The sequence below is a fragment of the Notolepis coatsorum genome (assembly GCF_963971535.1).
Source record: "Notolepis coatsorum genome assembly, chromosome: 18".
NCBI lineage: Eukaryota > Metazoa > Chordata > Actinopteri > Aulopiformes > Paralepididae > Notolepis > Notolepis coatsorum.
This window is the reverse complement of record NC_140182.1, coordinates 101,727,959-101,755,883: the sequence shown is the minus strand read 5'-3', so window position 1 is coordinate 101,755,883 and position 27,925 is coordinate 101,727,959. Positions and strand designations below refer to the sequence as shown.

Genomic DNA, 27,925 nt, shown 5'->3' with positions numbered 1-27,925 from the left:
GGCTCCACATGACAAGCCCACACTTACACCACAGCGTAGGATCCACGATGCTGATGCCCATGGACAACAACAAGACGGAGCTCCTGGGGAAGGGGGGGGGGCGTCCACACACACACACACACAGAGCAGAGGAGGACACGCACAAAGAAGGGATTGAAGGACACCGAGAGAGAGAGAGAGACCATGAGATGGCTGATACTACTGTATGTTGTGGCCCCAAACGTCTGGCCATCCGCGGGGAGACAGTAGACGTTCTGTCGTAGTAAAGACACATATCATCAGGCTACAACAGAGAGAGAGAGAGAGAGAGAGAGAGAGAGAGAGAGAGAGAGAGAGAGAGAGAGAGAGAGAGGGAAACATGTGAGGAGCACCAGGGAGGATGGAGGCACAGAGAGGAGAGGGATGGAGTGAGGAGAGAGAGGACGGAGAGGAAGGGCTGATACGACGTAGGACAGAGTGCAGAGCAAAGGGATGGAGTGAGGAGAGAGAGGACAGAGAGAGGACGGAGAGAGGGACGGAGAGCGTTAGACCCGGAGCAGAAGGGCAAACGTGCCGGAAATAGAAGATTCCAGTGAGCGCGGCGGAGCGAGTGCGCATGGTGGATCGGACGGAGTCGGCTGGAGAACCCGCCCGGTCCTCCTGGTGCACAGCCTGTGTGCCGCTGTGGGAAGGATGGGCAACTTAAGCAGCTGCTTCCACCTCGACCCGGACTCTGGGCACGAGCTGGTTCCTGTGAAGCGCTACGCCACGTGGCCAAGGAGAGCCAAGGCAGTTGCCGGGCTTGACCGACATAAATCCACAACGTGGGAACTGATGCGTGGTGCAAGGTAAACACACCGTGGGGGGGATTTAAAGAGGCACGTCACCAAAAAAAAAAACCTGAATGCTGCTTTATTAATCACATATTCTCCCTCATATCGCAAAACTGTAAACAGTTTTGTACACATTAATTTAAGTTTGGCAGTTATTGAGAGTTCATTATTATGAGTTTTATTATGTGTTGTCGTAATCAGTGAATTTATGTAGATGAAATAGGGATTGCAAATAGATATTGCTATTTTTTTCATCTACCCATCATTTCATTGAGCTGTAATTAACACAACACAAGGATTCAGTGTCCTACTGTACAGTGACATCACTAGGGGACATATTCAAACTCTTAACTCAGATTAACTATTAACTGTCAAACTAAACAAATCTGCCCAAAACGGTTGACAGCTTTAGGATATGTGTTTTTTCCATAAGTGCCCCCCAGAGTAACGACAAGTGCAGATCTCCAGACACTGGCTCTTGTTACTTTGGCTCTTGTGTGGACTAGTGCTTTTATTTATTTTTATTTTGCCTTTATTTAACCAGGTTTGTCCCAATTGAGATCCAGGATCTCTTTTACAAAAGACCTGGCCAAGAATAGCAGCAACACAAAGTTTCAACATACACACATAGACATTACAGATAAAAGTAACGTTACGAAATGGTCAGATAAAACATTTGCACACAGAAAACGTGGTTACAATAGGCTTCACCATAGCCTTAAATACATTCAGTGTTACCACCAAGCTTTGAATCTTCAGCTCGGACTGGAGATTGTTCCATGCAGTAGGTGCGGAAAACCTAAAAGCTTTCTTTCCCATTTCTGTCGGAACATTGGGAACAGCAAAGTGCATAAAATCCTTCGAACAGAGATTGCCATGTTCTTCTCTCTGGCTCTATTGATCCTGAGGATCTTGAAGTGGATTACAGTGTGTTCTTTCATGCTCCCTTTGCTTTGAGGTGTTGTGCTGTTGTACCATGTTTTTCATCAAGCTGTATGGTATAGAGTAGGGGCTGTGTGTGTGTCTGACTGCTTTATGGGGATTTAACTGTCCACTTAGGAATATACAAGTACACATACACAAACACTTTCACACCGACTGCCGCCTGGAAGCAAACACTGACTTAATATAGGCTGACAAGAGGCATACAACAGCTTTGCTAGCACGCTCAGCACTTTCGCAGAAGATCTCGACCAGTCATCCCATAAAAAAGGGTGGATAGCCTCTTGCCATGGGACTCTTGACAGGGCTAAATAGGTAGGGCAGACACGGGGGGACATAATATGCTCTAAAAAAGTATTGACTATGTTAAATTGCCATTTTGATGGGGGGGGGGGGGGGGATTGCGGTATAGATTATGAGAAAATAATGGCGAGAGTTTCAGTCTGGCACAAATCCAAATGCAGTAACATGTAAATTGCATTTTCAATGTTGTCAACAGTTTGAGGTAAAAGGTTCTCGAACAAAAGGCTTCACCAATGAATGGATGTTTTCCACCGCTGGAAACAAAGTGAGAGCCCTGCGATGACTCGGGCCAGATTGAATCTGCAGAGTCTGAATGTCCGCGTGGGCTTACACACACACACACACACACACACACACACCACACACCACACACCACACACCACACACCACACACACACACACACACACACACACACACACACACACCACACACCACACACCACACACCACACACCACACACACACACACACACACACACACACACACAGAGAATGCATTTGAAATGCAAAACACCTGTGGACGGGAGTCGCATCGAAACCCAAGTAGCGCTCCTTTGCATTTGTAGCATTGAATATGGTAAATATGCAAGCCACGTCGAGAGGCTGAAGTACGAGGCCTCACAGCGCTGTTTGATTAGCTACACTCCGGTGTAACCGTTTTGGAGGAGGAGTAGCTTGAAATAAAAAATGTCACTGCAACCACAAGAAATGTCCCCTTTTTAATATGAGCATTGGATATCAATGTAAATTACCTCTGATGATATTGTTCTTTTATCAAAGCAGTGTTTTTTGTATTGTGTGGGAGATATCTAAGGATGGATAAAGATGTTTTAACCTTTGGGCTTTTACGTGTAAATATTGTGTAAAGTCTATATCTAGAGCGTGTTATTCACTAGTCCTGATTCGGGACCCTGTGGGAGTCTGCTTGTATATCAGCTGTTGTCTTCTCACAAAGGGTCCTGTGTAGCTGCACGGAGAATTTACCCTACATAGTCGGAGAGGTCTGTAACGAAAAAAACATGTCCAATTTCACTTACCCTAAGAGATGTCCCTAATCTTTCACTTTTGTCAACTTTCATGGCAGTGACAGGCACCACATCTCCTATGCACAAATACACTTTTAGATAAACACAATACCCCCAAATCTCTATTGGAACAAAATCATAGATAGATAGATATATATTTTTTCTGTCTTTATACACAATAACAACACATGGATCATACATGTTATGCATGGTGGTGAATAAATTAGACTCCGTCATTGTATCAAAACAACATTAGGCTATTCTCTAACAAAAAAAACATTACCCTTAATGCCTTACAAAACATTACCTTTACTCAATACCAAAAATAGCAGTGACAGAAACGACACACAACAAAGACACCAGAAACTGATAAACAAAACAGAGACATATCATAAGTGTCATTTCTCAGTGATGGTCCCACCAGATGGCCTCGAATTATTTCAAGCATAATTGCTCAGAAGCTTCTCACCACCGTATTGCATGGAAGCACATTTTGTGATATCTTGTTTACAGACAGACAAACGGATACACAGGAATGAAAACATTTCCTCCTTGGTTAGTTCATTATATAAATGTTTCTACTGAATGTGATTCTTTCCACTTTTTATTGTTTTTTTATAGTAATTGAACAATTTTTTATTTTTTTTTAATTTATAGACAATGTGCATTTACATTAACTCATTCCCTGCCAACAACGATTTAATACGTGTTTGTCCGCCAATCGTTGAATGCCAACCACGTATATATACGTTATTTCTTTTATTCGCTATTTCCAATCGTTATCCATCCAGGGAGCCTGTGTAACCATAGAAGTCCAATACCGCCACCTGGTGGTATGCGGCCGATGTTGCACTCCCTTTGAGACTCTGTGTATGGGGCTGTGTGTCGATGAAATTCCTCCGGGCGGACTTTTCTAGTAACCTGGACAGAGGGCTTTACCCGATCGCATTGAATAGTTTTCGTGACCCCCGATTCATTATGCTGTGGTGGGTTATGTCGTGGCCCAAATGGACATACGATCTACCAGATGGCAATCAAATAATTGGAATATTCTTTTTGGAATCTCACCGGCCACAGGTAAGAGCAATTTAACTAGGGATGCCCCGATCGATCGGCCAGCGATCGGTATCGGCCGATATTCAGTATAAATATGAGATCGGTGAATTTTGATAATGCTTTATTTTCGCCGATCGTGAAAACCGATCGAAAAACATGATCCAATTCTTAGCGGAGATCTCACTCGCTGACTTCTGTCTCAGACACCTGCAAACTGCCGCTCCTCCTCCTGCCCCTCCCTTACCCGTGTAAACAAGCTCCGACAATAGTCTGCTCTAGTGCATGCAACCTCTGTGAGCTAACGTTAGCTACCGTTACTGTTTAAACAATTACCCAGTCAACTATTCACTTTTAGTTTAATACATGAGGCATTGTCTAACGGTATCTAGCCAGCTAGCTACTGATAGCTCCTGATATCAACAAATGCTCCAGCAATAGTCTAGTAGTGCATGTTAGCTCACGTTAGCTCACGTTAGCTCACTGTTCAAAATGAAATGTCCCATTAAACTAAATAGTTCACTGAGGCGTTGTCTTAACGTTATCTAGCCGGCTAGCAGTAGCTACAGATAGCTCCTGATATTAATGTCTTATAACATTGATTCGATGCGTATTCGAGCCCCGGCTTGCATCTCAGTCACGAAAGGGGCTAGCTGAGGGAGTAGGGTATATCTGCAGAGCCGCAGATATACCCTGCTGAGGGCATGCTGAATGTGATGTGACCAAAGCAGAGTATAGGGACGAAATGCCAATGGATTAAGTATAATATGCGTCGCGGCCTAGCCTCCCAGGAATTACCCTAAACCGCTCTAAAACCATACTTATATTCACCACGGTATAAAACAGGAATGTATGGATGGAAGAATTATTCCTTTTTCACATCTTGAACGATATATACTCGATGTCAAATGGGCCATAGTATTGCATCTATAGCTATAATATATATATATATAGTTATAGCCCTGCAAACAAGGTGAGCGACTCCATTGGTTTAATGCGTGGCAGCACAGTCATATCCCGTTCCCAGCGTGGCAGAGAAAGAGGTAATCATTGTTACATGAACATATCAGGGCTGTACGCTAAGCTTTTTCACTAGGGGCACACTTGCCCCTAAATTAGAAATTTAGAGGCAAAAAATATGTTTTAGGGGCACATTTTTAAATAACAATTTTACCATTATAGTGCAAAAAAATATGTTCCTCCTGCCTCATTACTGTGGTCCTTTTATTTAACATTTAAGTGCTTTTGTTGTCAGGTTTGTATCTTTTATAATGAACCAACTAGGGCTGGGCGATATGGCCTAAATATGATATCACGATATTTTCTGACCTTTCGGCGATACACAATACACATCACGATGTTTTTCTTTTTTACCCCAAACAATTCATTATGAGGCTTACCAAGACAGTATGAGTTTGCAAGCTAACATTAAAGACAAAATAAAATACCCATGCATTTAGCATTTTTATATTATATATTAGATTTAGATTATTGGATTATTAGATTATATATTGCATATATTTAGCAATGAGATATTATATGATTTAGATATGAAATATGATGAATTGAAAATGGGGGACCCTGATGTAAACAAGACAAAAGTCTTTCTCTGGTCTGCATCCCCTTAACAATTGTATGTATTGAGCTGTACTGTACCCATTCTGCAATATGTTAATAAAGTTTTAAATCAATCAATCAATCAATAGCATTTTAGCATTTTTATGAAACTACTGTATATTTGTATGTCTCTAAATGTTTTGATGAATTGAAAATGGAGGACCCTTATGTAAAAAAGCCGAAAGTCTTTCTCTGGTCTTCATCCTCCTGTACTGTATTGTACCCATTATGCAATCTGTTAATAAAGTTCTCATTCATTCATTCTGACGGAAAACAGAATAATTTTGATTGACAGTAGAGTCTGCCAATTACGTCACAACGCTTGCACCCGCCCTGCTGTTCTTAGCACCAATCGGCAAGCGCATTAGTTTTTGACTTCCTGAATGCCCTGTGTGTTGACAACAACAAAGCTACTAACATTAGCTCCCCGCGGCCCACGAGTAGGAGACCAGTGCTCTGCAGGATGACTAAATGAGGCATAATGATTTTACCTCAACGAATGTTATAATAAAAGCCTTTCCATACATCTGTCTGATTGAAAACTTTATTAACAGACCGCGGAATGGGCATATCTCAGCACGGGCTGAGATATGAACGAGTAACGTGTGGACCAGATTGACACGACACAAGGTTTACACAACAGCCCCCACCCCTTGTTTTATTGTATTTGTACCTGTACTACCTGCTGTCAGCTGTTTATCTCTCTCTGTGAGCTTGATTAGCTCACGTTAGCTAGCGTTAGCTCCGCGGCTAACCCTGAACTAAATCAATGACTAGGTTCTAAAGCATTTCGAGTAGTTTTCACTGCACATAGAAGCAGCCAAACAGCGGGAGAATTTCGGGAGCATATGGCCAAAACCCAGTTAGGAACCATCGATTCCCATCCCTACTACTAACTTTACTTTTCTTCATAGCTAAATCAGACAGTCAGCCAGTCTATCAGAGTGAGTGCTCAGTTGATTTTCCCCGCTGATCATACCTGAGTGCTCAGCGTCATCACACACCTTGGATCATTTAGGAGTGAAATGCGAATGCAAGGCTTGAAATCCCTACTCGCAAGCCCGCCCCCAAATATTATTTACCAATCGCAACGGCCAATTAAAGGGGCAATTTGCGACGAGATCATCGCAGCGTACAGCCCTGCATATGTTTACACCAGATTTAGCAGAAGCTAATTTCCATGTGATGTTTCTGTGTCGGAAACTCGTCCGTCCGATATACCCGATGCCACCTGAATGCAGGATTAGTCAATTATTCAGAAGGAGGATTTAGCTGGCGTTCCTACGACGTCACGTTGCACATTATGACTGTTTTTTCTAAATGCAAAAAAGACACTGTTTTCTTTCATTCCTCCTCCTTCAGAGCTTGTATTTATCTGTCCAACTAACTCAAGGTAACGTTGAATTAATCATTGAAGAGAGAAGCGGGAACTTGTTTAACCTGGTTAAATGTCACGTTTGTTTACGTCGCTCAACAGTTCAACAAAGTGCCGACTGTAGTCTTGTCTTGTTTCCTGTGGAGGTCGACGACCTCAAGTCAGTGGCTCATTTCTCCATATTGATTCCGACAGTCACAGGATATTCCTGGGAGGACATCAGTCTAAAGGTCTATCTGTCCATCGGCTCTGGTCTGTTTGGTATTCAGGCAGTGAAATGAGTCCTGCCGCTGCTGGCTGTCACCAAGGACAGTGTGTTCGGCTGAATCGGGTTAGTGGCGATCGTTGTGACGCTCCTGGGAGTGTATTGTAGCACATATACGGTGAGGGACTAGTTTCGTGACTCTCCTGGGAGTGTATTGTAGCACATATACGGTGAGGGACTAGTTTCGTGACTCTCCTGGGAGTGTATTGTAGCACATATACGGTGAGGGACTAGTTTCGTGACTCTCCTGGGAGTGTATTGTAGCACATATACGGTGAGGGACTAGTTTCGTGACTCTCCTGGGAGTGTATTGTAGCACATATACGGTGAGGGACTAGTTTCGTGACTCTCCTGGGAGTGTATTGTAGCACATATACGGTGAGGGACTAGTTTCGTGACTCTCCTGGGAGTGTATTGTAGCACATAATATACAGTAGCCGCAATCCTCCCTTTCTCATGTAGTGGCAGTGAACCAGGATAGAAAACAGATGAGGGGATGGCCCCCCCTGGTCGGTCCCTCAACAACCCCACTGCTGACTTCAGATGAGGGGATGGCTCTCCCTGGTCCGTCCCTCAACGACCCCACCTTTGTCTGTAACTGCAGCATAACTGTTCGTTGAAATTGCGACACTTTACTTTACTTTACACCGTTGCTGTACTACTTTATGATACAGTAGTATGGCTTGGTGATGCAGGGCATGGTTACTGTGTATCATAACGTAGACTAGAGGTTACAGTCGTATGGCTGCATCGAGGACCATATCGTAGTGTGTTGTATGTGTATTGGCATCGAGGACCATATAAAAGTGTGTTTTATGTGTATTGGCATCGAGGACCATAGTGTGTTGTATGTGCAGTGTTTCCCCTAGGATTTTTTCCAGGGGGGGTAGGCCCCCCAAAACTACTAGTGTTGTCGCGGGGCGCGTGTGTCACAGATACGTGGTGTCAACAGTGTCGTCATAGACGCGCGCAGTAAGGCGGTTGTTAGTATCGGTGCATTTCTCTACACTGAGCTGAAATGAAACGATTGCAAATAAATTGGGTAAATAAATATTAACACTTAAATTAACTTATTTACAATTGTACATACAGTAGTGACAACACACATATGAACTATTTACAATACAGGGACAGTGTTTCCCACAGGATTTTCTCGGAATGGATTTGGTAGTTTTTTTCTGCGTCTCCGTAGACCGTGCCGCACTCCGTTTTAAAGTCTTAGTGAATTGATTTATTTATGAAAACCAATGTATGTATAATTTAGCTAGCTCGCCAACGTTACTGTGATTAAAGCAAACTTTAATAAAAAAAAAATAATAAAAAAAATATGTAAGGGATAATGTATAGCTACGAGGTCATTGTCGCAAAATAATTGACCGACACGTAGTTTAAAATACCGAGCCGCTTCGGCGAGGTGTTTTAAACGTCAGTGAAGGTCAATTATTTTGCGACAATGACCGAGTAAAGCTATACATTATCCCGCTTATTACATGGCTAACTTACTAACAATATACCTAATTAATTTGACAAATCGCAGTTGTTCTGTGGCTCTGTCAGCCCAAATAAAGTGATTATTATTATCGCGGGCAGCCTCTGTTCTGGCTCCGCTGTAATACACACACTCCGCTGTCAGTGCAGTCGCGGCAGGTGTGTCTGATTTGCTGCACTGATGTGGGCTTGATTGCGAACAGCTGCGCACATCGGTCATTATTGTCCCACAGCGGTCATTATTGAAAAATAATGACCGCTGTCGGGGGGCTATTGACCAATCACAAGCAAGCATTTCGGCGAATGTGAAAACGCCATGTAATAAATATATATATTTATAATATTTTTTAGTTATTTTTTCAGGGGGGGCGGGGGGTCCCGTTAGCGTGGCGGGCCGCCCCACCAAGGCAATGGTAGGGGAAACACTGATGTGTATTGGCTGCATCGAGGACCATATCGTAGCGTGTTACATGTGTATTGGCTGCATCGAGGACCATAACATAGCGTGTTACATGTGTATTGGCTGCATCAAGGACCATATCGTAGCGTGTTACATGTGTATTGGCTGCATCAAGGACCATATCGTAGCGTGTTACATGTGTATTGGCTGCATCAAGGACCATATCGTAGCTTGTTACATGTGTATTGGCTGCATCGAGGACCATATTATATTCTCTCACTGGGCTTGTAGTGAATCACTCTTATATTCTCTCATTGGGCTTGTAGTGAATAGAATAGTGAAATTAAACTGGACTCCCTGGAACTTCTTTAAGGACCCCTCCCTGAGAACCGCTGCATTAGAGTTTTTAAAGTCTACGGTCTTTTGGTCTTAAAGCAATGAACCAAGTCCTCCTCATTCAGCACTCCTGCTTCCCCAAATCACCTCTGATTAACAGGGAACTGTTGACTTTCACCGTCCAACTGATTTTTTATTTTTATTTTTTTATCTTTATCCCCCCTCCATTTTCCTCCGATTTTCTCCCATCCCAATGTTAGTCGTATGCCAATTCCCAATCCCCTTCCTGGTCGCTGCGCACTTACCCCCCACAGTCGGTCTGGGAGAGTGGAGGCTACCACGTGCTTCCTCCGACACACGTCCAGCCAATCACCGCTACTTTTCACCTGGCAGCGCGGATATTCTCTGAGAGGGCGTAGCGTGTGGAAGGATCACACTATCCCACTCAGGTCCCATCCGCGCTCAGCAGGCGCCCCGACCGAACTGTAGGAGTCGCTGTTTACAACGACCCGGACCCACCCCGCCAGCTTCTCCCACCCTCTAATACTGCCAATTGTATTAGTGTGAACGGCCAGCCAAGCTGGTGACAACCCCGGAGCTGTGAGCTGGATTCGAACAGGTGAATCCTAGCGTCTCCGGGGTTGGTGACGAACGCAATCTCCGCTACGCCACCTAACCGCCCCAACTGACTTTTTTAATATTTATTTATTATCTTTTTCCCCCTTCTTTTTCAGTTTTTCTCCCATCCCAACGTTAGTCGTTATGCCAATTCCCAATCCCCTTCCTGGTCGTTACGCACTCTACCCCCTACCGTCGGTCCAGGAGGGTGGAGACTATCACATGCTAGCTCCGACACATGTGTAGCCAGCCCACGAGTTTCTTCTTTCTGAGTCGCAAAAGCCTCAAAAATGGCAATACTTTGTTGAGGCCAACCCCCCCCCCCCCCCCCCCCCCCCCCCCCTTGTACACAAATGCTCTGTATAATAGTTTTCTCTATGGATTATCTATAATAATAAATAATTCATTTTATTTATATAGCGCTTCTCAATGACCCGAAGTCGCTGACAGTAGTTAGGAACATATTAAAAACAAAGAAACAAACATCAATCGGGTTGGATGGGGGGGGGGGGGGGGGGGGTTGAAGGCAAGGGAGAACAGGTGGGTTTTGAGGTGAGCTTTGAAGGTGGAGAGTGTAGGGGAGTCTCTGATGGACTGATGGAGGGAGTTCCAGAGTCGGGGTGCAGTGCGAGAGAAGGCCCGATCACCAAAGTTTTTGAGTTTGGATGTCGGGACAGTGAGGGAGGCAGTGGAGGAGGACCGGATGGAACGGGTGGGGCGGTAGGGAAGAAGGAGATCAGTCAGGTAGGGGGGGGGCAGGCTATGGAGGGCTTTGAAGGTGAGGAGTAGTGTTTTTAAGTTTATGCAGTGTTTGATCGGGAGCCAGTGGAGAGAGTGGAGGACAGGGGTGATGTGTTCACGGGACCGGGTGTTAGTGAGGAGGCGTGCGGCTGAGTTTTGGACCATCTGCAGTTTATGGAGGGAGCGGGAGGTGATGCCAGTGAGGAGGGAGTTGCAATAGTCCAGGCGGGAGGAGATGAAGGCGTGCAAGGGGGGGAAAGGCAGTGACTGATTTGAGCAATGTTGCGGAGGTGAAAGTATGATGACTATGGATGATCATAGCACCAGTATGATACCACCATGTTGAAAGCCTCCTTACAGTAGTCACAAAACACAAAATAGGGTGATTGTCTATGGTAACGAGCTACACTGAAGCCTCATTAAAACAGTTCGTCTTAAAACGTTTTCACCACAGGGTTTACGGGATGCTTTACTTAGAATTGTATCAATACAAAATACAAGATGTATGCATCATTTCTTTTTTTTTGTGATCACATTTTTATTCAGTTTCTTTTTTTGACATAACATAACACAAATCACATTACATCGACAACAACAATAATAATAATGACAAGACATAATATAAAAATAAAATATTCCAACAGACTTAAAATAAGAGACAATTATAAAAGAAAAATAATGTATGCATAATTTCTATTGATAAAAGAATTCTTTCTCAATAAGAGCATTATTTCTCAATGAATAGGTTAGATAGGACAACCACTTTTCATCCACTTCTGAATTGATATATAATATATATATATATATATATATATATATATATATATATATATATATATATATATTAGTGCTGTCAATCGATTAAAATATTTAATCTTAACTTCAAAAAACCTGTGATGAAAACCAACCTGAAAATAATGTGTGTCAACAACTGCGATTTGTCAAATGAAGTAAGGGATAATGTATAGCTACGAGGTCATTGTCGCAAAATAATTGACCGACAGAGTTTAAAATACCGAGCCGCCTCGGCGAGGTGTTTTAAACGTCAGTGAAGGTCAATTATTTTGCGACAATGATCGAGTATAGCTATACATTATCCCGCTTATTACATGGCTAACTTACTAACAATATACCGAATTCATTTTACATCGACTCACAACACTGGTTCTGGCTGCGTTCTGGCTCCGCCCCCTGTCATCGCCGGCAGCAGAACACCGGCAGTGTCTAATTGCACTGAAACAGTGTGTGTCAGTGGGCTTGATTGCGAACAGCTGCGCACAGCGGTCATTATTGTCCCACAGCGGTCATTATTGTCTGATAATGACCGCTGTCGGGGGGCTATTGACCAATCACAAGCAAGCATTTCGGCGAATGTGAAAACGCCATGTAATAATTAGGTATATTGTTAGTAAGTTAGCCATGTAATACGCAGGATAATGTATAGCTATACTCGGTCATCATCGCAAAATAATTGACCTCGCCGAGGCGGCTCGGTATTTTAAACTCTGTCGGTCAATTATTTTGCGACAATGACCTCGTAGCTATACATTATCCCTTACTTACATTATATAATCATATTATAATTAATTTGTATATTATATTGAACTATATTTGCAGTATATACTATTATATTATGGTACTATATTATATTGTATATATCATGTACTATATACCTCATATCACATTATATATGTGCTGTATAATATACACTATTATGTACTATATACTATTATATACTGCAGGTATACTATACTGTAATGTGTATTGTAATGTGTACTATATGTGTGTACTGTAATGTGTACTATATGTATGTACTATGTATGTATGTAAATGAAAACATTTAAAAAAAATAAACATAAGTCTTCAGGGGTAGGGCCCGACAAGCCTAGTGCTTCTCCCTGGCCCTTTTCAGACAATTGGACAATGCTGCAATAGCAGCTGGTAAAACGTTGGCGATTTATCGAATTACCATTGTTATGTGTCCAAAGCCTGAAATAAAAAATAACTAGGGATGTCCGATATTATCGGCCTACAGATATTATCGGCCGATATTGGCATAAAAATGTGATATCGGAAAATATCGGTATCTGTTTTCAAAATTTCTTTATTAATTTTTTTTTACATTTATTTAACCTTTATTTACCCAGGCAAGCAAGTAAGAACAAATTATTATTTTATTTATTGTCAAAGTATGCATAATGTTGTGTTAATTACACAACAAGAGATATGTAATGTTAATTACCTGAAATTATTCCGTTTTTTGGGGGGGGGAAACCCTGCATATATCGGTATCGGTTGATATTGGTATCGGAAATGAAGAGTTGGACAATATCGGTATATCGGTATCATTAAAAAAGCCAATATCGAGCATCCCTAAAAATAACTGAACTGAACTGAATCTGATTAATCGCATGATTGTCCATAGTTAACTCGTGATTAATCGCAAATTAATCGCATAAAAAAAATAACGCAGCGCTGTATGTGGTTCGCCACCCTGGCACCCGAACCTGTCTTTTTCAACCCCTTTGTCAATGTATGCAAATGGTTTAATTCGGTTGTCGCATAAAAGAGAAATAGTGATTTCTGCAGATATTCTGGGTCTGAGCCGGGTCAGGTGTTGTTGTGGTGCTTCAACGCTGTCACTGAGGGTCGTCCTCTGAGGGACACAGTTACGGGACCGGACTCATTAAGTCTATTGAAACATTTGTGTAATCCACATCGGAAAAAAACAGGGCACTTCATTGTAGGACAATGAAATTCTACGCTAATGCATTCCAAAAAAGAGGGCAGTCAGCTGCATTTTTTCCCCATACAATACTGTACATTAGGCTCGGAAAGCATACAAGAGGGTTGTTTTTCTTCAGAGGTAATTATGCCGTGTCGTGGAGGAGATAATGACTCTCGTCACGACAGGCTGTTCTGTGCCTCCAGCAGAACTGGGTACGACGCAGAGCCGAGGCCAAAGAGAGAGGCTGGAAGAGAGACGCGGTTGAAAGAGAGAGGCTGGAAGAGAGACGAGGCCAAAGAGAGAGGCTGGAAGAGAGACGAGGCCAAAGAGAGAGGCTGGAAGATAGACGAGGCCAAAGAGAGGCTGGAAGATAGACGAGGCCAAAGAGAGAGGCTGGAAGAGAGACGAGGCCAAAGAGAGGCTGGAAGATAGACGAGGCCAAAGAGAGGCTGGAAGAGAGACGAGGCCAAAGAGAGGCTGGAAGAGAGACGAGGCCAAAGAGAGAGGCTGGAAGAGAGACGAGGCCAAAGAGAGAGGCTGGAAGAGAGACGAGGCCAAAGAGAGAGGCTGGAAGAGAGACGAGGCCAAAGAGAGAGGCTGGAAGAGAGACGAGGCCAAAGAGAGAGGCTGGAAGAGAGACGAGGCCAAAGAGAGAGGCTGGAAGAGAGACGAGGCCAAAGAGAGGCTGGAAGAGAGACGAGGCCAAAGAGAGGCTGGAAGAGAGACGAGGCCAAAGAGAGAGGCTGGAAGAGAGACGAGGCCAAAGAGAGAGGCTGGAAGAGAGACGAGGCCAAAGAGAGGCTGGAAGAGAGATACAGTAAACCAACATATTCGGTACACCTTCATATTCGGTATACCTTAATAATCAGTATACCTTCATATCCAGTAAACTTTCATATTCAGTATACCTTCTTCATGTACGGAGACGGGTCTCTGGTTAATTGCATCTCTTGACACCCGGTGCTGCCAGAGCAGGTCTTTGTTGATGAGATGCTTGAAACAATCAAATCCAGCGAGTGATGAGAATTGATCTTTGATCTTCTGCCTTGTCAGCGACGTACCTGTTGCTCTTTGATTTCTTTGAGTTCTTCTCATTGTCTTGACATGTCTTAGCCAGGGAGATGGATTGGTGTGAGGTCTTATGGCGGTGGTGTGGTGAGAAGAGAGCACCCAGTCGTGTGTGTGTGTGTGTGCGTGTGCGTGTGCGTGTGCGTGCGCACAGCAAGCTTATGTGGAGACTGAAAATTGGAGAATCTGGATCACAAGATCCCAGGGGATGTACACACACACACACACACACACACACACACACACACACACACACACACACACACACACACACACACACACACACACGCTACAGGAGTCATTCAGCTAGTGAGGACTTGTGCATCCTCTCAGGAGGAAGAGCATATTCTTAAATTAGTCCAGTATTTTTATCAGAGGACTGACTTCAACCTACTTCTTTCAAATCACACACACGCACACACGCACGCACACACGCACGCACACACACACACACACACACACACACACACACACACACACACACACACACACACACACACACACACACACACACACACACACACACACACACACACACACACACACACACACACACACACACACACACACACAGCCAATCAGCCATGTATTACTATACTTAGTTGTGAGCCCACATAGACAAAGGTTTGCCTGTACATAGTGTTATATTGTGTTAATATTTGTGTGTTAATATAATATTTTTGCCAATTCTGAGCTCATTCCTTGAGTCAGTAGTGTTATACCTTTTATGATTCCTATTTGGAGGCCGCACGCACGCACACACACACAGGGCCCCTCCATCATATAGCTCTCCTCCTTTTCTGTTGTGGGCTCCTATCAATGTCCCTCTCTGCAGCTTATCCAAATAGCATCAACAGGTGATTTTCATTCAAGCTGCACAATAAATGCTATGGTTGTCAGATCAATTGATACAAGAGTAGGCTACTTCAAAGCATAGCTTCAAAAGGCATCAAATCCTTCACTATGATTGTCATCATCACTGTCCCGGTTGGTAGAACGCCTGGGGAGACGGAGCGTCCGGAACTGGGGGTTAAGGACATGGGTGCTGTCCCCCATGATGTAGTTGTAGTAGTTTATTTTTTCAGTCATCATCTCACACAATACAATATACACCATCATTTATCAATATTTGATTTTTACAGTGACTGAAAAGGTACAGACTGAAGCATAGTGCTTATATGTGCCTGTCCTATATTCGTACCAAAAAAATACAAACATTTAGACTCAAACAGTATTCTAAGGAAAAAAAAGCAAGCAAAACAGTATTATTCACCCTTGTAGTTTTCAAAATTAGCTTTACAAAAAAATACAAAAATGTAGATTCCAAAACAGTATAAAAAAAAAAAAAAAAGAAAACAAAACAGTGTTATTCACCCTTGTAGTTTTCAAAAATAGCTTTACAAATCAGGGCGGCTACGTGGCGTAGTGGGCAAGGCGCTCGCCACGAAATCTGGAGACGCTGGGCTTGCCTGTTCGAGCCCAGCGCTCCACATTTGCTTTCAGTTTAGCTGGTCGTCCGTACTAATACACATTGGCCGTATTAGGGGGTGGGAAACTGATGGGTGGGGATCGGGCGTTGTGGACAGCGACTCCTACAGGTCGGTTGGTGCGCCTGCGCAGTAGAATCAGGAAGTGTCGGGGGCAGCGTGAGCCTACCACGCGTTACTCCTCGCCACTGAGAGATCGAGCTGCGCAGGTGAAAAGATGCGACTGCTGTTACCTCAAGTACCGGAGGGGACTTGTGCTATGTATGACTTAGTCCACATTGCAGCCGGCTTGTGGGAGGCAAGAAACAGCGTTCGTGACAGGGGAGGGTTGAATTGGATGTTACGAAATTGGGATGGGAGAAAATATAGAAAATGGGAGAAAAAGTGGATAAAAAAAAAAATAGCTTTACAAACCTTTTTCTTAAAAACCAAACTCGAATTACTCATTCTTAACTGTATATCAGCGTTGTTCCACAAGTTAACCCCAATAATAGAAATACACCTCCTTTTAATCCCTTTCTTAGCTTTTTGAACAGTAAATTTACAAATATCTCTCAAATCATATTTTCTTTCATGTATTGAAAAAAACCTTTGCACCCCATCTGGGAGTACCTTTGCTTTAGCTCTGTACATTATTTGCATAGTTTTATAGTAAACCAAATCATAAAATTTCATAATATTAGACTTTATAAACAATGGATTTGTGTGTTCATAGTAACCAGCCTTGAAAAGGTTCCGAATGGCCCGCTTTTGCAGTACGACTATTGGATTTACTGTATTTATAAATGTCGACCCCCATACTTCCACACAGTAAGAAATGTAAGGAAGTATAAGTGAGCAGTAAATTATGTGCAAGGCTTTGTAGTTTAATATATCCTTACATTTATACAATATTGCTACTGACTTAGATATCTTTCCTTGAATATAGTTAACATGTTGTTTCCATGTTAATTTCTGGTCAATAACTACCCCTAGAAATGTTATCTCAGAAACTCTTTCTATTTTTACATCACATATTTTTAACTATCTCCCCCTCTATTTCTTTTCGATTACCAAAAACCATAAATTTCGTTTTCTTAATATTGAGAGACAATTTATTAACATCAAACCAAGTTTTGAGAGTTTCAAGCTCTCTTTCAATATCAAACAAAAGTTCATTTAAATTACTTCCTGAGCAATATAAATGTGTATCATCTGCAAAAATAACAAACTTTAACAGTTCAGCAACATTGCACATATCATTAATATAAAGTATAAAACGTTTTGGACCTATCACAGATCCCTGGGGTACTCCACAGGTGACCCTCCTAAATCCTGACACAGTGTCATTAATTTGCACACATTGCTGTCTGTTTTCCAAGTAGCTCTTCAGCCAAGAGTTAGCTATACCTCGTATCCCATACTTCTCCAGTTTTCTCACTAATATGCTGTGATCTATTGTATCAAAAGCCCTCTGTAGGTCAATATCAATACCAATAGAACACTTGTCATTGTCAACTGCTTTAGTTATTTCTTCTACCATCTCCATCACTGCATATGTAGTAGTTCTATTTTCCCTAAACCCATACTGGTGTTCACTCAGTATTTTGTATTTGCCAATGAAAAGATCCAGTTGTTTCACAAATAATTTCTCTAATATTTTAAAAAATTTAGGAAGTAGGGACACTGGTCTATAATTGTCCATTTGATGTTTATCTCCATTTTTATATATTGGTATTACCTTTGCTGATTTCATATTATTAGGAAAAACACCTCTTTGAAAAGACAGATTGCATATATAGGTCAAAGGTTTTACAATAGACTCAATTACTTCTTTAATAATTACCATGTCAATGGAGTTTATATCAGTTGATGTTTTGTTTTTGAATTTACTTACAATATCAATTATATCAAGTTCATTTACCCCACAAAGGAACATAGAACTGATTAATAAGATTATTAAACATATCTTTTTTATCATCAGGCACCAGACCACGTGAGCGGATCGGCGCGGCCGAGAAATCCGCTCTTCGCTCTTTAAAGCTTGGTCCGCTCCGCTAATCGATCATGTTGACCCCGCCCCCAAGTCGCTCTCCGCTCGCTCCCCGCTCACCTTGAATCGATCGCTCCCCGCTCCCCGCGCCAGATCGCTCGGCAGATTTTTTTTTTTTTTTTGGAGCATGGTGTAAATTAGCTCAAACTACAACAGTCTACACCCCCTGGGCCCCTTAACAATTGTTTGTGTAACTGAGGGGTACAATTCCCTGACTGTATTACTAGATATGATACTTACTACCACTACCTTTGTACTTAATATTCGGCCACCCAGTACTCGGCATAAATATATTATGATAAACACTCTCACGTAGATGAAACGGATCCAACACAAATGTACGAAGTCGAAGTATGCGTTTATTACTACACAGCAATGGTGTGTAGAGCAAGCACTTAATCACTTAATTACATTTATGAATTGAAATAGTATGCACTTTTATGGCAAAGAGTATTCGTTGGTATATCAATAGAGAATGTCCAATCTCTGGTGGCGCAGGCGGTAAATATACGACCTGGAATAGTTAAGGAATAACAGCAATGATACTTTAATGATTATAAGACTGGATACACTAAGGGGGGTAATCGCTTGTAAGACAACAGGAGTAGGAGGGGGGGGGGGTAGAGTCTGGCTGCCTCGTCCGGCCAAGGGTATCCTGGGTGAACCCACAGTTGTGCAGCTCGGTGCGCCAGCGATCCTTGGACCACAGATGAAAGCAGGTGGACTCTCTGTGAGCCGGCTCTCTCCGGTCCACGGGGGAGAGACGTGAAGCGACCTCGTCTTGCAGAGCGTCTCCTCAGCTTGCGTCCTCTCCAGGGGGGGGGGGGGTTCCAACACACGGCAGTGTCGGGGGTCTTTATCCATGGAATAATCACTGTACACAAAGCATAATCCGTGCCTGGGAAGGCGGGCTGTCGTCGGTAGAATAATCCGGTATACAGGTTAGTGTTGTCAAAAATATCGAAGTATCGATACATATCGATACTGAATATTTAAAAAGGCTTCGATACTCATTTCCCGAAGTACCGATACTTTCTGCAGTATCGGTACCACCAGCTGGCGAGTGTTCTACCGCAAGTTGTTGACGCGCTGTTCAGAGCGCTCAGCGTGCTTGCCCCCCCGGCTCCTCCGAGTCCAGCCCTCCCCCTCACAGAGTCACAGAGAGCCGTCTTCTTCAGTTAGTAAACAAACATTTTAGCTGAAGATGGTAAATGCAGAGCCTCCGCAACTTGTGCTTGTGGATAAAGAAAGCAGCAGAAGTGCTGTTTGGAGGTACTTCGGGTTTCAAGTAAACAACGAAGGACAAGCTACAAATGCCCCAATGCTATTTGCAAGCGGTTATAGCAGTGCCAGCGCCGATCTCCATAAAGAAATGAAAGAGGTTCGTGACAGCTGCTCTTTCAACGTCACTGTGACTGAAGCATTAAACCATTAACTCTAGTTTAATACATGATACGTTGTCTACTGATGGCGCATAATATCAACAGCTGCTTCGTTGTAACGTTACAGCTACCAGCTAAAGTTAGCTCCCTTAGCTTAGCTGGCCACAGTTATAAATACTGCATTGGAAACGGAGTAACGTTAACGTGTAAACGTTATGTCGAGGTCATACAATACTACAGTCGACATAAGGTTAACGTTACCCCGTTTCCACCAAGTGTTTAAATAGCAGCAATCTTGTTGAAAATGTAACATTACTAAAATGCTCCGAGCATAGCCTCTCTGTCTCTCTCTGTCTCTCTCCATCTACTGCTACCTCTCTCTCGCTCTCTCTCTCTCTACCGCTACCTCTCTCTCGCTCTCTCTCTCTCTCTCTCTCTCTCTCTCTCTCTCTCTCTCTCTCTCTCTCTCTATCTACCGCTACCTCTCTCTCTCTCTCTCGCTCTCTCTCTCTCTCTCTCTCTCTCTCTCTATCTACTACCGCTACCTCTCTCTCTCTCTCTCTCTCTCTCTATCTACCGATACCTCTCTCTCTCTCTCGCTTGCTCTCGTTATCTTTAAATAAAAACTGTTACTAACTGTTCAGTTTGTGAGGTACATGCAACACAGATTACAGTGTTTACATCTGTCTGCTTGAGAAAATACCATGTTCTGCATTTGCAATAAAAATTATTGAAGTGAGATGAACAGTTATTTTTAAATGTGTGATCTAAAGATAAACAAAGGGTTTTAAAAGTGTTATATTTATCTTCTCTTATAGTACCAGACTCGAAGCTGAGGAGAATCAACCAGCAACAAAAGCTAAATTTGTTTAAAAAAAAAAAAAAAAAAAAAAAAATATATATATATATATTTTTTTTTTTTGGTATCGAAATGGTATCGAAGTATCGATACTTTTCAAGGTATCGTATCGAAGTCGAAATTCCAGTATCGTGACAACACTAATACAGGTCCACTCGCTCGTCGGCTCTGGGGCTCCTCGGATGCAGTCTCACATGGGGTCGACCATCCTGGATAAGCAGCCAGTTCTCTGCCCGAAACGATGGGGTACTGACTACGGTAGTATTCTCACCGCACGAAGCACTATATATTAATAGACTATTATTAGCTTAATAGACTACGTCCAACTCGACGATATAGTGCCAAATATGACTATTCAAATATTAATATACACGATGTCTCAATACCGATGGTAGGCCGAACTTGGCCTTACTCCCACACGTGGCGTCGCGGGGAGGCTTTACGTCTGTCACTCTATTGGAGGGTAAGAAACTGGACTGAAAAGGAAGTCCTACTTTAGTAGCGCAGTATATATACGCACTATGAACAAATAGTACCGTTAGTGGTGCGGTAGCCAGATTCCTACGCGGAACTAGGACTTGTTCGTACATGTTGAGCGGTACGTTTGAACTGGGTCTGGGGGGTATGGCAGCCTGGCACCAAGGTCTCGACCAATAGTAGAATGGAGACTATTATGGGATGTTCAGTAGGCTAGAATGGATATTCAATGCATATTGTACAAGGAATATACAAGGGATATCAGGGAATATTAGAGAATATACAAATACAATTAAATATATATATATAAATAAATATATATATTCGGTTTAATCTGGCCCTTCACAACAGCCACCCCCTGATTGGTCCCAGACCTAATCAGTTAAGCAGAGACAGATTAATCGCGTTGTCTATTTACACATAAGGGTTTGCTGTAGGGGTCAGTCAACTTCACAAAGTCATAGGGTTATGGGGTCATGGTCATCATCGATTGTGTCTGGGAGTTGGGGCAGTTCTATGAGCCTCGCCACGGGACGGGTGTAAGTGCGACCCTGGACAAGCACTTCAGCTGCTCGGACCTTGCCGTCGGCACCGGTGATCACTTTGCTTACGCGGCCGGCCGGCCACATAGCTCTGGGCAGTGATTGATCAATAATCATGACGACTGTTCCTTCTGTCAAATTGTCTCTCTCCTTTACCCACTTCTGGCGGGTCTGTAGAGACGGTAGGTAGTGCAGTAGGAAACTGCTCCAAAACTTGTCGGCTAATACTTGGCTGTACCTCCACATTCGTCGGCCGTTCGCTTCTTCAGGCCGGTACATTGTCTGGGGTAACGCGGGATCTAGCCGCCCCATCAGGAGTGTGTTGGGGGTAACTGGGTCGATATCCGCCACATCGCTGGAGACGTAGCCGAGGGGCTTAGAGTTCAATACTCCCTCAATCTCCGTGAGGACTGTCATTAGGACTTCTTCCGCCACAGTCTGGGCCCCAAGTACTGCGTACAGGGCTGTCTTTATGGAACGCACTTCCCGTTCCCAAGTACCACCGAAGTGGGGTGCGTTTGGGGGGTTGAATTGGAAGTCAATCTGTGCTGGAGCGAGGTGGGTCTTAAGTTCTGGGCCCATAGCTTGGAAGCTCTCTCTCAGCTCTCTTTCGCCGCCTTTGAAGTTTGTCCCATGATCGGACAATAGTGTAGACGGTCTTCCTTTCCGTGATGTGAATCTACGGAAGGCCATAAGGAATGAGTCTGTGCTCATGGTCGGGAGAAGCTCGATGTGTATCGCTCTGGTGGTCATGCATTTGAATACAATACCCCACCGCTTCTCGGTTCCTCTTCCTTTCTTTATGTGCAGCGGGCCAAAGCAGTCCATACCCGTTGAGTGGAATGGCTTGTCACCGATTCGGAGGCGACATGGAGGAAGGTCAGCCATCCTTGGTATGCTGGGCTGCGCGCGCCACTTGCGGCAGTCTAGACATGTTCGCTGGAAGCGTCGGACCGCCTCTCTTCCTTGTAGGATCCAGTAACGACGTCTGATTTCCGCGAAGACTCTTTCTGCTCCTGCGTGATGTACATCCTCATCGTATTTCTTTATAATCAGCTCTGTGACCTTGTGTCGGCTGTCCAATACGATCGGGTATTTAATGTCATCCGGTAGATTGGGGGCTCTGCGTAGGCGACCACCCACTCTGATGAGGGTATGAGCGTCGCTCTCGGGGGCCAGATGAATTAATCTGCTGTCGGATGGGACGGGCTTTCCTCCCTGTAGACAGGCCAATTCATCGGGGAACGAGTCTCTCTGGGCTCGCTGCAGTAGAAGCAATTCTGCTTCCTCGTAGTTAGCTGCTGACATTTCAGCGGGGGACTTACACTCCGGGTGGTGCCGCAGGAATGTCCTTTGTTGTGCACTCTCTATGGTAGTGCAATCATCTATGTTGGGGTCTGCGGAGATAACAGTGCTCAATCCACAGAACACAGGCTTCTTGTTCTCAGCCTCCTCCTGACTGGCTTCCCTCGGGATAGGCGTGGGCCACTCTCCTTCCGGGAGCTTTAGGAATGCTGGGCCGTCACTGTAGACATTGCGACGGGTGAGGTCATCTAGGGGCATTCCCCGGGTGATGACGTCAGCTGGGTTCTGTTTTGTATCAACGTAGCGCCACTCTGTTTCTCCGGTTAACTCTTCGGTTAAGTCTTGAATCTCGGTGACTCTGACTCCCACGAAGACTTTGTACTTCCATGAGTCCGATTTGATCCAGGCGAGTACTGTCGTGGAATCTGACCACAGGATTGTTCTAGACACCGGTATGGTGAGCTCACGTTGGATGAGCGTGGCTAGGTGCGCTCCGGCTAGGGCTGCGCAGAGCTCTAGACGTGGGATAGATTGTTGCTTGCGTGGGGCTATTCTCGAGCGGGCGAGGACAAATGCTGTGTAGATCTCTCCCCCCTCTTCTTGGGCCCGCAAGTAGGCTACTGATCCGTATGCGACCTCTGAGGCGTCACTGAAGACGTGTAAGTCCATTTTACATGTCTCTGGCCTCACCGTGGGTGGGAAGTAGCTTCGGCGCATATTAACGCCTGGGAGTGAGTGGAGCTCCATCTCCCACTCTCTCCAGGTGGATGCAAGGTGTGCGGGAATGGGGTCGTCCCAGCCCTGGTCCTTGTCCCACAATGCTCGTACAATCATTTTTGCCCTGGTGGTGTACGGTAGAATACATCCTAGCGGGTCATATTGTCGGGCGAGTGTTGTGTACACACTCCGTCTGGTGGTCGGCGCCGCCGCCGGCCTTCCCTGCTCCGTAGTCAGGGGCTTGTGTCTGTAGTGAAGCGAATCTGTTTTGAATCGCCACACCAATCCCAGGGTCATCTCCTGGGCTTCTCCCGGGATTGTAGCCATCCAGGTCTCGCTGCTGGCTGCCTTGTCCTCGGAGGAGAGGCTGCGCAGTACTTGCGGATCGCTGCTGGCCCACTGCCTGAGATCAAAGCCGCCTTTGATCAATGAGGCGCAGAGTTTAATCAGGAGAGCCTCGGCTTCTTCCTGGGTTGAAAGGCTTTGTAGACAGTTGTCTACGTAGAAGCTGTTCTTTACGCTGTGTCGGACCTCTTCGTCCGCTGCTGGGTCCTCTGCTACATGTTTCTGTAGTGCAAATGTAGCACAGCAGGGGCTGCACGTCGTTCCGAAGGGGAGGACTTCCCATTGGTAGATGGCTGGGTGCTCATCTCCTGGCTTCTCTCTCCATAGGAACCGTAACAGGGGCTTGTCCTCCTCTACTAATCTCACCTGCAGGAACATTCCTTTAATGTCCCCGCTGATGGCCACCCTTTCCTGGCGGAAGCGGAGTAGAACGCCGAGTAACAGTGCAGGGCAGTAACTCTTTATTCAGATTTTGGGATCCGATCTGGTAGCTGCAGTTAAATACTATGCGGTCTTTACCGTTGTGATGGACCTTGTGGTGAGGCACGTACCACGATTCAGTGGTCTGGTCAGCCTCTTTAATGTCCATCTTTGTGACGTGTCCCGCTGTGATGAGCTTCTCAATCTCAGCGCGGTATACACTCTCTTGGGCGGGGTTCATGGCTAAGCTCCGCTCCGTGTTCAGCAGGTACCGTTCTGTGGCGTCTGTCTTGGCGTGGAAAGTAGGCATTCCTTCTCGCCGCAGGAGTGGCGTGGCGTATCTCAACACGCCGTTGACCGGGACTCTCTTGGTCCCTGTCTCGAGGAGGTGAATGGCGTAAATGTCATCTTTAGAGCGAATGTCTTTCTTTCCGTTCTTAAAGGGCATTTGTTCCAAGGTCCATAGCCGCTCTACGTGTTGCAGGAGTGCGGTTTCTCCCTCTGTGACTCGGGAGTGGAGACATCTAGTGGCTGTACTTCGGTTGAGAGATTTGGCGAGCGGGCCTTGGAGAGTCCATCCCAAACGGGTCTCGACTACTGCAGGACAGCCTCGGGGTCCGGTATGAACCCGGTCTATCGGGACAATGAGGTCTGCATGGTCGGAGCCTATCAACAGGGTCGGCATAGCATTGTCTATGAGCGGGATCGGTAACTTGCGCAGATGTACATATTTCTCCATCAGCTTGGCGACGGGGTATGTGTACCGCGACAGTCCTATTTCTTGGCTGGTGAAAGCGTCTGTAATCTGGTACCGTCGCTCAGGCTGGCCGCTTGCTGCGATAGAGAATGAGACATTCTCGCCCTTTATCGTCTTCAAATCTCGTCTTATTGTCCGAATTGTCATTTGGGTTTCGCTTCCCCGCAGCCCTAGCTGGGCCGCAGCGGAGGCGAGCAGAAGGGTCTTCTCTGACCCGTCATCGAGGACGGCGTAAGTGTCCAGGACTTTATTCTGGTAGCTTAGTGTCACACGCACTACTTTTAGGAGTACTCGGGCTCCACTGCTGCTGGCGGGATCGATGTACATGACGCTCGCTTTGCTGCTGGATGGTGCGGGTGAAGGGCGCCGTCTGTTACTGTCGTGAAGTATGTCCAGATGGGCTCCATCGCACTTGGTGCACCTTTTCTTTAAGCGGCATTCGGCTGCCATGTGTGAGCGCGCACAGCGAAAACAGCGCTTGTTGGACTTTATCCATTGACTTGCTTCCTCCGCGTTCAGCTTGGGGAAGGAGTCACATTGCGCTAGCCAGTGTTCTTTCTCACAGTAGGGGCACACTATCTTCCACTTCTCCGTTCTGGAGGGGGTACTGTGGCTCCTGCTGCTCGGTACTGACTCCGATTGGTGCATCACAGTCACCGATCTTCTTCCATCATTTAGTCGTCTGGTTCCTTCTCTGGAGCCAGGGGTGCTCCGTCCGAATGTATCTAGCCGTAGGCTGCTGACTTCTCTCGCCAGGAAGTCTGCTAGATCGAGGAGGTTCGGTTCGGGGCCATTCGGGTCTCGGTGGTCTCTCTGCCGCCTAAAACGCTCCTGTCGAGCGGGCGGCAGCTTCTCCAAGATCCTTTCCACATTTGAGTTGGCGTAAAGTTCATGCCTCCCCTTCTCTCTCTGCGCTCCCAACATCCCTACCAGGGACTGCACTCTGATGGACAGGTCGTCCAGTGCTCGATTGTCTATTGCTGGGGGTAAGCGGTCGATGTGTCGGATCTCCTGGATCACGTAATCCCATATGCGCCCATACCTCTGGTCCAATGCTACCAGCGCTGCTGTGTATGGGGTGGTGGAAGTCGCGTAGGCGAGCGCTATATTATGTGCGCGGGGTACCTTTAAGTGCTTCAGTAGGATGGCGTATTTATGGCGTTCATCCAATACATCCACCAACATGGTCTCCAGACACATGCGGAGTTCTGTATACTGGGCCCGGTTCTCTTGGGTGAAGTCGGGTACCATAGGCGTGCCAATGTATGACGCTGACTGTGGATACATCGGCGAGCGTTGGGGGAGAGGCCTCCTAGGCGAGTCTCCTCCCGCTCCTTGGTATGGGCTGGTACTGGCGGTGTACCATGGCCCGCTTGTCCAGGTGCTGTTCCTCGGTGCGGGTCGTGCGTCGTGCTCACCCGGGTATAGAGTCGGGGGTCTGTAGCGCAGCTCCGCGGGAGTATAGCCTGGGCTGTACCGGACCTCCTGGTCCGGTAGAGTACTGTGCTGTCGTCGGGCGTGGTTCTCCTCCTCTTCCTCTTCGTCTTCAGTTAGGTCATCCAGTGCTTGTAGTCTCTGGTTTAGCCTCTCCACAGGATATGCTGCTCCTTCCCGGTTGCTAGGTCTCGCTTGGACCGGTGGGGGGAGGTGGTCTGTGGGGGGTATAGACCTCGTCTGTTGGTCAAGTTCAGGGTTGTTTACTCAGCTAGGGGATGCCGCCCTGGAGGTGTGTCTAGACGAGTTCCTGGAGCCTCTGGCGGAGGGAGAGGGTGTTGTCCGTCTGATCAGCTGTTCTATTATTTGCGCTTGCTGTCTGTCGCGCTCTGCGTCCCGTAGAGCACCAGCAGCTGCTCGCTGGCTGTCTGCTCGGTCTCGGGCCACATTCTCTTCCCTCTGAATGCGTCTTATTTCTAGACGTATATGCTCTTCTTCGCTCCGCTGCTGGATCTGCAGTCGGTCGCGTTCAGCAGCGGCGTTCAGGCTGATGAGGAAGGCCTGCTGTAGGGTCCTCTCTGCCTCGCTGGGAGAAGGCGGTTGTATAGGGGAGCCTTCCCTCGGGGTACTCCTTGCGGAGCCTTGGAGCTCTATCTCCACGGTGCTCTCCCCGTCTTCTTCCGTGCCGAGTTCTCTCTCGGTAGCGTTGTATTCCTCCCGGGACTCATCGGGGACTACTTCTTCAGTACTGGCGGGGTGTGAAGTCATGTCTGGTTCCCACTGGTCCCCACCGTGAACTTGGTCAGTTACATTAGAACCCGTAGGGGCCTCTATGGTCGGGGTAGTCTGGGCGTTGGGGTTAGACATACTTTTACTTTCTAGTTTTACCGCGTTTACTGTTAGTAGAAGACTAGGTTGTTGACTGACAGCGTAAGCCTCTAAGTACTGAGGGAGCCGTCGTTCGCGCTGCGGGCGTTGGTTAGGAGGATCGTTTCGTGGAGTGTTCATCATAGGCCATTTCAATATTAATAACACTATATTAATATTACACTAATTACCCTCCGGCTCGAAGGACCAATTGTAACTGAGGGGTACAATTCCCTGACTGTATTACTAGATATGATACTTACTACCACTACCTTTGTACTTAATATTCGGCCACCCAGTACTCGGCATAAATATATTATGATAAACACTCTCACGTAGATGAAACGGATCCAACACAAATGTACGAAGTCGAAGTATGCGTTTATTACTACACAGCAATGGTGTGTAGAGCAAGCACTTAATCACTTAATTACATTTATGAATTGAAATAGTATGCACTTTTATGGCAAAGAGTATTCGTTGGTATATCAATAGAGAATGTCCAATCTCTGGTGGCGCAGGCGGTAAAT

The 27,925-nt window shown here is 45.4% G+C and overlaps 1 protein-coding gene across 1 annotated transcript in view; it reads left to right on the top strand.

The window, feature by feature from the left end:
* Nucleotides 1–672: 672 nt before the first annotated feature.
* LOC311245466 (pleckstrin homology domain-containing family A member 7-like) overlaps nt 673–27,925 on the top strand; it is a gene marked incomplete at its 5' end in the record, with an annotated part of 157,694 nt that continues 130,441 nt past the window's right edge. The window contains one exon of the mRNA XM_084335309.1: nt 673–827. Within this exon, the coding sequence (XP_084191435.1) occupies nt 673–827 (155 nt within the window). The remainder of the gene's footprint in view (nt 828–27,925) is intronic.